The following is a 14940-nucleotide window of genomic DNA, read 5'->3' on the forward strand; positions in this document are numbered from 1 at the left end:
AACTTTTGTTCATATATAATTGTATTTATTTATTTATTATTAGTATTATAGGTCTAGATGATATCCCTATTTACATAATATTTAGTAAATATTAATAATTTAATTAAACCATGTATATAATAATTAATAAATAATGACTGCACTTATACATTTTTACGTGTGTGAACCAGGAATTTCCATTCACCAAATAGGCAACTACATTACCCAGAATGCTACGCTTCTTACGGACTACGTCATTGCACGTATTAATATTATTATTATTTATTAAATAAAATGATTCATTATTAATTTTCATTAAATAAGTTATACACAGAGGTTTTTTCAGAGGATGAATACGCTATATATGTTAACCAATGAAACAGGAAGACGTTTCGCCTTTAGCCAATGACTAAACAGCTTGTTGAGGCGTTGGAACCTTGGACGATGGAAAAAGGACACGATGCGCGTTTTATAATCTTATAGTTTTGTTGTTTTTATACAAGGGCAAAATAAGATATCTTTTCAAAACACCGCCGCTTGTTTGGTCTTTTTAAAGGTAAGACTGGAACTGCGTAACAAGACGCTTTTCGCAGTTAGCCATGGGCCATTTTAGGGTCGTTTGTCAACGCACTCCTGTTCTGGAGGGGCCCTGTGGGAGCATGACATAATGGGGGGCCGTAAGGGGTAGTTCACTTCAGATTTGCATTGTTCTCATTTGCAGTGCACTAGATTAAGGAATGTGTGTACAACGTAATGCATGCTGTCAATGTTGTAATTTATTTGTTTCGTTAGTGACATTTTCCTCACCCAGTGCAATATAAAGCAAAACGTATCATATATGGCACTGTCGATGCTTGGTTCTGTCTGAAGTTACAAACTCCACGTATGTTCATGCGTTGTGACATGATTCAGTTATTTTGACAAATGACAGCGCTGGTAAATGCATAATCAGCATTAGTCAAAATTTGCTCCAATATGGGACAAGATATGTCCCACAGTTTTACTTGCTATTAGAATTTTGTTGTTGTTGTTTCCACTTTAAAATGAACCAGAGCTGATAGCTAGGATGCACTTAACACAGATGTGCCATTTATTTGTATTTAAAAAGTGTTTAATCATAGTTTTGACTTTTATATTTCCATTTTTATTGTATGTAAAAGTTTAAATAAATAATAGTATGTCTTTTCATGCTAAACATTATAGTATCCTGACTGAAGGGATATGTTAACTAGTAAAATATTAATTTGAAATTAATATGTGTGATATGCCAAATATGATTTTCAATAGATGGAGGCGATGTGTGAAACCATTATATATTCATAATCATTCTGAATGACTACATTTAGCAATATAATTAAATGAAAACCATGACAGTTCACATTATTTGAATTAAACAGTGTTCACACATAATCATTGTTTACAAAAACAAAACAAAAATTGTGGGGGGCAAAAAGCAGCAGGTTGTACTCCAGTGTAATACCATACCTATAAACGTTGAACAGATTAATGCAAAATAGTTCTTTAATGCATAAACAAAAAATGTTCCCCTCAGTTTTGCCCAAGTACTAAAGAATCAGTGTTTGTGTAAATCTGTTTTTCAGCTTTAAAAATGGAAGTTTTGTGTTGAAAACCCTAAACATGAAGAAGAAAGTCAGTCCATCCCAGCAGTCAAAAGTGAAGGATATCAGTAGCACAGAAACACAGGAGACATGTGATGGGCCAACGGTGTGTGATGACAGGAGTGACGTTGACGTGGCCAGTAAAGATTCTTCACAGGAAAAGAGGCATCTGCAAATATCCCTAAGTGATGGCTGTTTCTTGAAGTTCTTGAATGAAGACCGTCAGAAACTGCCTTCATTCTGTGACATAACCATCACAGTCTGTGGGAAGATGTTTCATGCCCACAAAGTGGTTTTAGCTTTCGGCAGTGGCTATTTTCATGCCAGATTCAGTGAAAACCCAGAATTGCACCATGTTACCATTGATAACATAGAGGGCTCCACCTTTGGACACTTGCTCAACTTCCTGTACACGTCTAAATTTGAAGTTTCAGACAGTCAGATTCCTACTCTGGCCGAGGCTGCCTGTTTTCTGGATATGATGGAAGCTGTAAATCTTTTAGCAAAGTGGGTGACATCAGCTCACGCTGTTGAAAAAAGTGACGTTCAGCAGGTTACACTGGAGACCCCAGATGTCCCGCATGTCCAAACTTCAGTAGGAGCCAAGTGCTCCTTTTGCAGTCGCACATTCTGCTACAAGAAGTCTCTGGAGAATCACCTGGCCAAGACGCACAGCACGGGTTGCCATGTTGAGGAAGAGCAAAGCATGCCAAGCACATCTGCGGCCACTACCCGCAGATCTGGCCGTCAGAGGAGGACCCCTGCTAAATTTGAGAGCCAGGAGAGCAGAAATGGCCACGTCCTGTCTGGAAAACCCAGTCTAAAAACTCCAAAGGATGATGATGCCACCTTTGAGGAGGGGGAGGAGGATGAGGATGACGAAAGTGAGGAAGAGCAACAGAATGAGCAGGGAGAACAGAGTAAGGAGGGGCGAGAAGAAACTCCCACTGCTGTGGAGGTCGAGGAGGCAGAATGTGAAGACGGTGAGAAGCAAGAGGAGGAACATGTGGCTGAACTCCAGGCCGGAGAGCAGACTGAGACCCAGAAGAAGGCCGAACCCAGATCCAGTCATGCTGTTGAGGAGCAAAGCCAAGCGACAGAGGTCACTGGTCATGTCTTCCCAGAGGGACTGGCTCCTGTTGTGGTCCAGAGCGCTAACAAAAAGACTCTAAAGTGTCCCAAATGTGACAAGACCTTTGATCGCATAGGTGAGAACTATGAAGAATGACGGATGTAATTCTTTTATAATATGTTTTAAAATGCAATTTTTTCCCTGTGATTCAAAGCTGATTTTTTCAGCATCATTACTGCAGTCTTTAGTGTCACATGATCCTTCAGAAATCATTATAATATGATGATTTGATGCTCATGAAACTCTAATTATTATTTTCAATGTTGAAAATATTCGTGCTGCTTAATATTTTAGTGGAAACACTGATATTTTTTCACAATTCTATGATGAATAGAACGTTTACAAGAACCACATCTATTTATATAAAAAAATGTGTGACATAAAAGTCTTTACTGTTGATCAGTTTAATGTGTACGTACTGAATAAAAGTATCAAGTTCTTTTAAAAAATCCATACTGACCCTGACATTTTGAACGACGGTGTGCAAACCATGTCTTGAATACACCTTTTCTATGATGAACATGTTTTTAGTTTATATATTAAAATGTATATTTGGGGCATGAAGTCAAAAATCTCAAGGCAATACAACTGTCCAGATATTATAAGGAAGGAAGCTGTTTGCATTTCTTTTATTATTATTTGAATAAAAAATGTAAACGAAAAAAGAAAGCAAGATTAATGCCATTTTTGTTGTTAATGTAATAGCTTTGTCTGAGTCACTGCTTTACTTTTCCTCATTTTGCAGGTAAATACGAGAGTCACACCAGAGTACACACCGGAGAAAAACCTTTCCAGTGTGACATCTGTCTTCAGTGCTACTCCACCAAATCAAACCTCACCGTGCACAAGAAGAAACATGACAGTGATGCGCCCGTCCAGAGGAAAGAGCACAAATGTCCCTTCTGCAACAAGCTTCATGCCAGCAGGAAGACTCTCAGCAGACACGTGAAGAGGTGAGTGGGGATCCCGGCCCAATCCCGGATTTCACGAAACATGACAAACAAAACACAAAAATCAGAAGAAAGAAGTTATCATTTTTGCATGAAGAAAATAAAGCCTATTTTATGACCATTAAGATTGTTTTTGCATTGTGACAATTTCTAAGCTACAATATCTTGGTATCCGCATGTCTTTGGTGTGGAGCTGAAAAAAACAGCATAAATCTTAGGTAGGTCCACAGAGAAATCCTCAAATGACCTGGACAATATTATTGGCACCTTCTAGAAGGAGTTAAAAAGGATTCTCTTTCAAGCAAGTGATTCTTGTTCACTGTGGAATTAAACCCTCTTGTTCAATTCCAGTCACATATTCAGCCGGTTTGAAACATTCTCCTGTTTTGTGTCAATATGTATCGCAAAAAGAATTGACAAAACAAAGAAAGACAGAGAATTATGTAAATTGCACATAAACAAGATTATAGCAAAGCATGGACAATCTCAAGGCTACAAGCACATCTCCATAGACCTTGATGTTCCTGTTTTCACCACACATAATGTTATCAAGAAGTTTAATGCCCATGGCACTATAGCCAACTTCACTGGATGTGGCTGTGAGAGAAACCTTTATGCGAGACTGCAGTGAAAAATCTGCCAGACTGTGTCAAATCCACCTTCAGACACAACGTACGACAGTTTCAACTCAGTGAAAGGGGGTTCTACTCAAAGGTAGGAGGACCCCACTGACATAATAAAGCCTAACAGCAATTTGCACTTGAAGATGCCAAAACCTTTCTGGGAGAATGACCTGTGGACAGATATTATGACTGACATTACCCCAACATTTCAAGTTATAACATGAACTAATTACCATGGACAATTTGGAAATGTGTGTTCTTAACTGTCATGAAATTCCTAATGGTCAGCAAAATGGTATGGAAGCTTGTTTCCGCAATGGAATAAAACAATTTAAAAGAGAATTGTGACAATTCTGACTTTTTTTCTCATATTTGCGAGATATAAAGTCAGAATTGCGAGATATAAACTTGCAATTGTGCGTTATGAAGTCAGAATTGCGAGATATAAACTTGCAATTGTGAGAAAAAAAGTCTGAATTTTGACATTGTATTTTTTATTCAGTGGCGCAAACAAGCTTCCATACAATGGCTTCATTTTCTTCATGTAAAATATCATTTTGGTTTTCTGTTGATATTGAAGTGAAATGTGACTTAACGCAGCACAAAAAGTTAAAGAAATTGTTCATACCATCTTTTCACAGTATGACTTTCTTGAATACACAAAAGGAAAATATTTTGAAGAATGTTGGTAACCAAATCGTTTTGGTTCTTTCATTATATTTCTTGAACATACAATAGAGGTCAATGGGAACTGTCTGGTTACCAACATTCTTCAAAATATCATCTTTTGTGTACTCTGTGTCTTATAAATGAAAGTTATTAACACTTTAAACCTAGCAAATATTTAACTGACCTGTAAATTTGAGATCTTTCTCTCTCTCTCTGCTGTATTCAATTTCTCTATATTTTGTCCTTTTTTGAAAAGCTGTGGAAAAGCTATTTCTTTTGCTACTGAAGAATCATATTTGCTATAGTCCCACATTTACCACTTTACAAATTTCTGCTTCTGAGAGTACTAGACATGTCAACAGGGCCGTGCAGAGAGTTCTTCAGAGGCAGGGGCTCAAATGTAAAAAAGGGGCAATATGTAAATATATTATATTAGGGGTGTAACGGTACACAAAACTGACAGTTCGGTACGTACCTCGGTTTTGAAGTCACGGTTCGGTACGGATTCGGTACAGCAGTTTTACAAAATTGCGTTTTATTAATTTTTATTCAACAGTGGTTTAATAAAAAAAAAATTGTGTCTGTCCTTAAATGAATTCAATTATAACTAAAAGTTTCTTAAAGATAATGCTGTAAACTACTGTATATAGGGAGCCCTTACATATTGCTATTAAAGATTAACAACAGAGCCCAAACTATTAGCCTAAATTCATTTGCTATTTATTTTTAGATATAATAATCAACACTCATAAGCTTCACATAAGGCAGTTTTTGCATTAATATCTAAATCTAATTATTATTATTTTTTTATTTATTTGTTGAAATATAATCATTTAGTGGCTGTAATTTTCATGACAGGTTTATTTAAACATACATTAAATAAACAAGACATCACTAACAGGCTAAGTGGTATATAATGAATATATATAGGCTAATATAACGAATATATCTAGTGCATGTATTCACTGAAAGAGTTAATCTCTCTAGTGAACTCACAGCTGTGGACACTGAATGACTTCTGAGGTAAATGTGATTCTACATGACATTGTTTGTTTACAAGCTGTTTTATTGTCTTTCCGCGGTTGAAACACCGATGGAGCGATTACACAACATATGATACGTTTCAGTAAGTTGTAATGTATCCTCAACATACCTTTAAATATTCATTTCTTTAGAAGAGATGATCGCGTTCACTCGCGCGCCGCGCGCTGCCGCTTGAAGTTGAACAGATACGCGTCTATCAGTCACGTCACATAATAGAGCGTTAAAACGGCATTTATCGTTTGAATTTCGTGATAAAATGGACTGAATACTTAATATGTTCGTGTGGGAACTCGGATTGAAGTGTGTTCCGCGCTTTAAACAAGCCGACTGTTAACTGTTATAGATTACATTCATAACCATTCGGTACACGCGCGCACCGTACCGAAAGCCCGAAACGTTAGTTCGTCTGTCTATGTAGTTTTCAACCGATTTATGAATAAGAACAGAAAATTACCGCTCCACTTCACATGCCCAATGGAATTTGAACTTGCTTTGCCAGATCACGATTGGTTGGTGTATATACATGACAAACGGGCATTGGTGAATTGTGTAATACTTTAAAATATATCATATATAGATTTGTAATTAAATCAACACATTAGCTCTGATTATGGATGAAAAAAAATATTGGTTTACTTTTTTTCCCCGTAAGGCCACACACTCTCTGAAAGGACCATATTTGGCTCGAGAGCCGCTTCCGAACAGAGGAAAATCAGCAATCAATCAAAACGCACGCAACCCATAGCAACGCGTTATGGCAACGCCTCAACGGAAATTGTCCGACTTTTGAGCCGTTCATTACTATTGTATACATTGTCATCAATGTCATGTTATAATAATCACATTTATTTAGTTTTATTGACCACGATATTATCATTGATATTTGTTTGAGAGGGGCACTTTTGATTCATTTTGAAAAAGGGCAGGGGCTCGAGCACCCAAAGCCCCCCCCTCTGCACGTGCCTGCATGTCAAAAGGGTGCATTCTTCTGTTTTGCTTAAATTATGTTTCTTGTTTAGTTTATTCAGCCATCTATTGGACGTCTTTTGCAAAGTCACTCGCTGTAGTTTCCAATACATTTTCTGAGCTGTTGTTTTGGTAATGAAATGCTTTGTTACCTTGCCTTTGTATGTGACCAACACATCGTCCAACACATTGTCTGTGAATAGATTTCATCCTGACCACCTCCAGGAGTTTCTCACTCAGAAGAAGAAGAAGAGTGAAGGCTGGAAATGTGACGTGAGTCATTTGCCTTGTTATTTATTGTATGCTCCACATTCAAATGGCCACAAAATGCTTTGAAGCCGACATGAAATGCTGTTTGCAAACAATTGTACAATTGCCTGTATCATTTCTTTAACATTGCTGCTTTTGTAGATCTGTCACAAGTCCTTCAGTCGTCGCCCCCATCTGGAGGAGCACATGATCTTACATTCACAGGACAAACCCTTCAAGTGTGCCTACTGTGACGACTACTTCAAGTCCCGATTTGCCCGGTTGAAGCACCAAGAAAAGTTCCATTTGGGTAAAACTTTACCATTTATTTCTTTTTTTGTGGTATTGAACCGCACTCAAGGCCCTATTTTAACGATCTTAGTGCATGGTCTAAAGCACACGGCGCAGGTGCTCTTAGGGCCTGTCCGAATCCACTTTTGCTAGTTTAACGACGGGAAAAATGGTTGGTGCGCCCGGCCCATGGTCTAAAAGGGTTGTCCCTATTCTCTTAATGAGTCATGGGTGTGTTTTGGGTGTAACGTGCTATAAACCAATCAGAGTCTCATCTCTCATTCCCTTTCAAGGGTCATGAAACCCTAAACCAAATTTTATGCGATTTTAACAAGTTATGAGTGTTGAGCATCATAGAAGTCAATGTTACCATCCATTCGTTTTGATTGTTGGAGAAAACTAGTAAATTAAACATTTTTTTTGCTTTATATTCAACTTCCGGGTTTAAATTCATCTTTGTATCAACGTCACAGAATGTGAACGCTTAACACAGCAGCACGCGTTGATTTACAGGCGCTTCAAAGAGTGAGATCGATATTCAGTAAGTGAGAGATGCATTAATGGATCAAAAACGAGTGTTTATTTTTGCTTTGTAAAAGTAACCGCTCTTTACGGCCCATTAACCGATCAAACGGCTCATAAAACTGTGTTTTCAGTCAGTCTCCCCTCATCCCCCTCCACTCCGCAGCTTAACCACGCCCACTTTTATAGCATTTTTCAAAACTGTGGTGAGAACTGAAGGCTGCTGAAACAGGGGATTTCATGACCCTTTAAAAGCCAGTTGCGCTCGCGCCATGGCGGATTCACTATTTACATGGCGGAATTTGCAAGCAGAAAGACTGAACACTTCTCCAGAGAGGAATCCTCTCTGCGTCGGGCTGAAACTAGCAAATAACACTTGCGTTGCGCCTGCTGCTGCATTGCGCCGGGTGTAAGATAGAGCCCTTTTAAGTGTTTAACTTGTATTGGACCCAGTGCATTTCTTTAATGTTGACAAAATGTCCAATATCTAGGACCCTTTCCTTGTGACATCTGTGGTCGTCAGTTTAATGACACAGGAAACCGCAAACGTCACATAGAGTGCACACATGGGGGGAAGAGGAAATGGACCTGCTTTCTGTGTGGCAAATCAGTTCGAGAGAGGTAAGAAGCTGCTGTTATGCTCAAAACACTGATATTACTAAAACTGTATGCAAGTGCAATAATGGTTGGATGTTTTATTCAAAAACAAGCTCTAATCTTTGAACATATTTTCAGGACAACCCTCAGAGAGCATCTGAGGATCCATAGCGGGGAAAAACCTCACCTGTGCAGCATATGCGGACAAAGTTTCCGTCACGGAAGCTCCTACAGGTCTGTGAGAGTGTAACTACTGTATACAAGAAACATACAAGAAACATGGTTCACATCCCCCCAAAAAACTAATTCTGAGAGAATATTTACAGATGAATAGTTAAGCGAGCTTATATGAACATATAAAACTTTAATTGCTTATATGCAAATCTTTCTTTCCTAATGTGGCATTTTAATACACTTCCATTAAAAAGTGTGGGGATGGTACTATTTCTTTGTTTTTGAAGGAATGCTCTTATGCTCACCAAGGCTGCAAAAATAGAGTAAAAACTACAATATTGTGAAATATTCTAATTAATGGTAACACTTTTTATTTTAATATGTTCATGTTACATGTATTTACTATAGTAATAACTATATATTATGCATAATTGTGCAACTAACCCTAAACCAAACCCTAATCCTACTCTAACCCTATAGTAAGTACATGTTGTTAATTAATATTACTCAGTACTTAAATGTATAATTACACTGTAACAGGGACACATTAAAATAAAGGGTAACCCAGATTATAATAACTCTTTTCTATTTGAATATATTATAAAATGTTTTTCATTACTCCATTACAGATTCATTACAGAAATCAGTCTAATATTCAGATTTTCTTATTTTCAATTAAGCAGTTGTGTTGCTTAATATATTTGTGGAAACCATGATAAACATTTTTATGAATGGTCAAGTTCAAAACAAGAGCATTTATTATGTTAAGTAAAATGCATCATTCCTGAATAAAAGTATTACTTTTGTTTTTGCACAATATCCCCAAACATTTGAACAAGATTAAAAGTAAGATAGAACATTAAATGTGATGTTATTACCAGTGCTGTTGTTTTGTCTATATTTTAGGCTTCACCTTCGTGTCCATCATGAGGACAAGCGCTATGAATGTGATGAGTGTGGCAAAACTTTCATTCGCCATGATCATCTAAAGAAGCACAAAAAAATTCATACAGGTATTCTTCAAATTCAAGTTCCAGTGGACTGTCATTTAGGAATAAAGTTGCATTTTTGTTTGTGGTCTCAGAAACTCAGATATAAATTATGAATAAATGCAAGAAATTTGAACATACTATGATTTCACATTCTAATTAAATTCAAGGTGGCATCATTTCGCCATCTTTTTGTCAGCCATCATGTCTGGAGCGCTTCAGTGATGCCCTAAAACTCACAAGGATTTAAACCTGTCGACCCAAAAATTTAAATTATATCATTTACTCACCCTCATGTCGTTCCACACCTGTTTGACTCTCTTTCTTCCGTGGAACACAAAGAAGATATGTTGAGGAATGTTGGTAACCAAAGAGTTTAGGCTCCCATTGACTTCTGTTGTATAGTCAAAAAATATAATAGAAATCAATGGGAGCTGAAACTTGTTACCAAAATGTATGCCCCTCATTTTGGACTATCCCTTTAAGGCCTAAAACAGTTAAATCCATCTTAAAACTTATAAACTATCCATATGAGATTCTTCATCCTGCTCATGACTGCTTTATGTGCTTTATAAGTGTGTATGTATGTAAGATTATAGTCTTGTAACATTTGTTTTGTGTAGGGGAGAGAGCGCACCAGTGTGAAGAGTGTGGAAAATGCTTCCGGCGTGCCGATCACCTGACTGTCCATTATAAAAGCATTCACCTAGGAGAGAAGATCTGGCGAAGGCATGTGAACACACACACACAATTTCAATTTCAGAAACAAAAACATTGCTTTTGTGATGATACATGCAGTCTTTGTTATGCAATTCAAAATTGGTTGTGTGAGATCTGTGATTTTTCATGTACTATCAATTGACAGGTATAAAGCCGTCGTGCATCAGTGTCAGGTGTGCAAGAAAGAGTTCAGGGGGAAGACCAACCTCATGTCACATTTCAGAACGCATTCAGGTAAAATACACTACCATTAAAATATTTAGGAAAGAAATTACAGTTTTTCTTTTTTCACAAGTAAGGTGTTCATTTTCAAAACTCTTAGTACAAACTGAACACAAACTAAATACAAACTGATCACACTCCTAATACAGCTAGTCATTCTTTCAAAACCTGATCCCATGCTTTCAATAGTTATACAAATTTTCAGTCCACATAATCATTGTTTCAAACACAAGATTATTATAATATGTAATGAGAACATTTGGTTTAATCACCGGAACACAACAGCGCTGATCTTCTTTCAGTTTAGTACTTTTAACAATCAGTTCATTCAACAGCAAGCAATGCATCATACATGTTTCAAATGGCCTTTGTTGCTGAATTAATTACAGTAACACAGGCTACAGAAGCCACATTCGAAAATACTTGCATTACCTAAATTATGTAACATAAAATCCTGTAATAGTATCTATTCAGTGTGTTATCAAAAGGTGTGTTGTATGACACAGCCATGAGGTTCTAGAACAGAGTTTTCTGACAATACAGTAAACGTTCTCAATGTGCCATATGACCGAATCTATATTGTAGTTGACCTTTGTAAGGGTGAGTTACAGTAATGTGGCAGTCTCTACCATGGTAAGTAATCTGTTTACAGTATCACATGGCATACTGTAATGTAAAAGGCTGTATTTAATGGCATCGGTCACATCTGATCAATCTGATGTTACACAGTTTCCTCTCCCTTGTACTCTATCCTGCTCTATGTTCACAAATTGCACATTTCTCTCTGTCTCTCTCTCTCACACACACACACGCGCGCATTGGACATAGTGGTTGTAATCTAAGATAAATAGCTTATAATGTAAAAAGAATCTGTATCGGAAATTAGAAACATAGCAGAAACTATATCTATAGGAATCAATATCTATAGAAATCTATTGGTGTACCAAATGATACTTTAATTAACCATAAAAACTGAAAGAGAAGAGATGCAAAATCAAAAGTAAGAGCTTTATGAAATGTGGTTACTGTGAATGAAACATTTATTTAGATGACAATTATTTTGTGTTGTGAAAAGGAGACTATGATTTTGTGTATTATACTAACAGAACTGATGCACTTTTGATGATCTGTTGTGATATTAGTACTATGAGTTTTGAAAATGTAACTGTCAAACCAATTAAAAATGCATTTATGGATGCATTAAAAATAAACAAAAGTGACAATAAAACATTTATAATGTTACAAAAGATTTCTATTTCAAATAAACACTGTTCTTTTGAACTTCTGAAAGAAATAGCACGGTTTTCACAAAAATATAAGGAAGCGCATATAAAGTAACTAATAAGAAAATATTAAAAAACTATCAACATTGATTTATAATCATCATAAATGTTTCTTGAGCAGCAAATCAGCATATTAGAATGATTTCTGAAGGATCATGTGACAATGTAATAATGATGCTGAAATTTCAGTGTTGTCATCACAGAAATAAAACAAATTAAATTGTAATACAATTTTACAATATACATTTTTTTGTTCTCCTTTTGATAATAAAAAAATGCAGTCTTGGTGTGCATAAGAGACTTCCTTCTTAAACATTTACTAACAGAATGTACCAACGTAAACTCTCTTTTGGCGTTACAAAACTACCATCAGGATTTGCTCAAGACACGCAGTGAAAAATTAGCTCTGAAAAGTCGTGGACTGGGTTATTTTTGCGACTGACCTTATTGCATATATGCATTTGTAGGAGTTTACCTTTCAGATGCTAAATTTATGGGAAGCGAGTATTTAAATGAATCATGCAAGGGGGTTTACAAAGGTTTGTGCTCGTCAATTTACTGGTATTTGTGGCATTATTTACCACCTAAAAAAAAGCATGTCTTTACCCAGACTGGTTTACTGCGTTGGTCATAATGGAAATGGTCCGGCTGCGTCTGTGTTTTTTAATTTGCACGCGCGTCATCAGTAGGTCACATGCTGAACTTTACACTCCCGTTGGCGCTTTTTTGGAATTGCAATGCGCTCTCGCACTTTGCATTTTGCCCTGTTTAGTAATCCGGCCCTAAATCTTTAAGGTCAAATTGTGGCATTTCTGCTAAACATCTTTTTTCTGATCCAATATTTTGCTGTCCTCAGGTGAGAAACCCCACAGGTGTGTGATCTGTAACCAGACCTTCCGCATCAAGAAGACTTTGACAAAACACATGGTCATTCACTCAGACGTACGTCCTTTCAACTGCCCACACTGCAGTGCTACCTTCAAGCGTAAAGACAAGCTGAAGTATCACGTGGACCACGTGCACAGCGCTCGCTCGCTCGACCAGCAACAGCAGAACCTGCCTGCGGTCCCCGCAAGCAAGCTGACCGAGCCGTCGCCGTCAAACGAAACACCCAAACCATACCACAACACATCTAAGACTGTGCTGCAGAGTGTGGTGGCTGACGTGTGCGTTCCTGTAACACTCATCCCCGTCCAGATGACCGAGGACACTGAGCTTACAGTGCACGGGGCGCCCCATGGCGTCCTTCCGGCTGTTAGCCAGCAACAGCAGACAGGCTACCAGCCCGCCACTGACCTAGTGTTCTTAGAGAAGTACACCCTCACACCTCAGCCCACCAACATAGTGCACCCAGTGCGGCCGGACCAGATGCTGGACCCTCGAGAGCAGTCGTACTTAGGCACGCTATTAGGACTGGACTCTGCTACATCTGTACAAAGTATGTCTAGTGCTGAACATACTCATTAATTCACAGCACATCAATGCTACTACATACAGGTTCTTCTTTACATGAATTCCTTTTTTTAGTCCTCCCTTTGTGCTCTTAAAGGCATAGTTCACTCTAAAATGCTGCATGTAGATTCTACAGAAAATCACTATTGTAATTCAAAGCATAACGTTTGGAACGACATGACGGAATAAATAATGACAATAAACTATTCCTTTTATATACTATCATCCACATCAGGACTATGAACTTTGACTCTAAATGGAATCTGTGTGTCTAAATGTCCAATAATTTACACCCAACTGTGTTCATATATATATGACATATAACCACAGTGCTGATGAGTAATTATATTTATGTCAAATATTCTCATGTAATTCACCACCCTAACCAGTTTCTGATGAAATCATCACACAGCTCGTTTGTTGTGTCCTTGTAAATAAAGCAGTCTGGAACTCTGAGTTCAGGAAGTTATTTTCTAGTCGTTTGTAGCGTTTATTTCGTCTGGCTGTTCAGTCATATGGTGGGATGTTGGATTTTTTTTTTTTGATGCAACAATTCTGACCACTTTCTTTGGGAAACCAGTTTTATACTGTTTGCTAAATTAAGTAGGTATACCTGTAAAGGAAATAGTTCATTGAACTTTTCGACAAAATCTAAAGAAAATATAAGTTAAAATGTTTTATGTTGAGTATCATATTTAAAGGCACAATATGTAAGATTTTTGGATTAAAATACCCAAAAATCACTAGAACAGTGTTATATATTTTGTTGACTTGTGTACTTGCATTATCCCAAATGTTTCCAAGAATGTTTAAATCCAGAGAAATAAGCAATTTTAACCAGGACACTGGCTGTGTCCGTGCGTCACCTATCAGTGACATCATACCCGCGTTACCCTTAATTTTATTTTGTAGAAACCAAAGACGGTTTAATATATTAGTGTTTTATTAGACAGGTGAGAAACTGTTTGGATTGACATAAAACTAATCATTGTTATATAGCTCAACTAGGGTTGCCACCCGTCCCGTAAAATACGGAATCGTCCCGTATTTACAAGCAAAATTACGCGTCCCGTATCAAACCAATACGGGACGCGATTTGTCCCGTATTTTACACCGGTCCATACATGGGCGGAGTCTCGAGAACATGCGCTGTGCCAGTGTGCCTGTAAACTTGCGCGGTTTTTTAAAAACATGTCGAGCTCGCGTCGCGTCCACCGTTTGAGCGCAAGAGGATCTCCAGATATAGGGCTGAATATCAAAAAGGTATCAATGGGTCTGTCCAGTAACTCATGATGAACCTCAGGCCAACTGCAAACTTTATGAGAAGCATTTCAGTGTCTTAAAGCAGCAGCGCTGACAGACCGGTCTACACACACATCCGTGCTTTTAAAGGTATAGGCCTTTAGGTTTTTTTTTATGGATAATATATTAATATAATATTCCATACATTAGAGCTTGG

At 37.5% G+C, this 14940-nt stretch overlaps 1 protein-coding gene across 1 annotated transcript; it reads left to right on the forward strand.

The window, feature by feature from the left end:
* Nucleotides 1-365: 365 nt before the first annotated feature.
* Nucleotides 366-13937, forward strand: zbtb41 (zinc finger and BTB domain containing 41). Its single transcript, XM_079819191.1, has 11 exons — nt 366-535; nt 1581-2806; nt 3476-3683; nt 7186-7255; nt 7394-7541; nt 8536-8665; nt 8780-8875; nt 9722-9828; nt 10428-10533; nt 10670-10758; nt 12886-13937. The coding sequence occupies exons 2-11, from the start codon at nt 1618-1620 to the stop codon at nt 13494-13496; spliced, it is 2754 nt and encodes a 917-aa protein (XP_079675317.1). The 5' UTR covers nt 366-535; nt 1581-1617; the 3' UTR covers nt 13497-13937.
* Nucleotides 13938-14940: the final 1003 nt, after the last annotated feature.

The sequence above is a fragment of the Gobio gobio genome, assembly GCF_949357685.1.
Source record: "Gobio gobio genome assembly, chromosome: 6".
Lineage (NCBI taxonomy): Eukaryota > Metazoa > Chordata > Actinopteri > Cypriniformes > Gobionidae > Gobio > Gobio gobio.

Excerpts from the sequence above, each read along its gene's own strand:
- zbtb41 (XM_079819191.1), top strand. The coding sequence starts at position 1,618 with ATGAAGAAGAAAGTCAGTCCATCCCAGCAGTCAAAAGTGAAGGATATC. Across the intron at positions 8,666-8,779 it reads GGCAAATCAGTTCGAGAGAG|GACAACCCTCAGAGAGCATC; the intron begins GTAAGAAGCTGC and ends ACATATTTTCAG. Across the intron at positions 10,534-10,669 it reads GGAGAGAAGATCTGGCGAAG|GTATAAAGCCGTCGTGCATC; the intron begins GCATGTGAACAC and ends ATCAATTGACAG.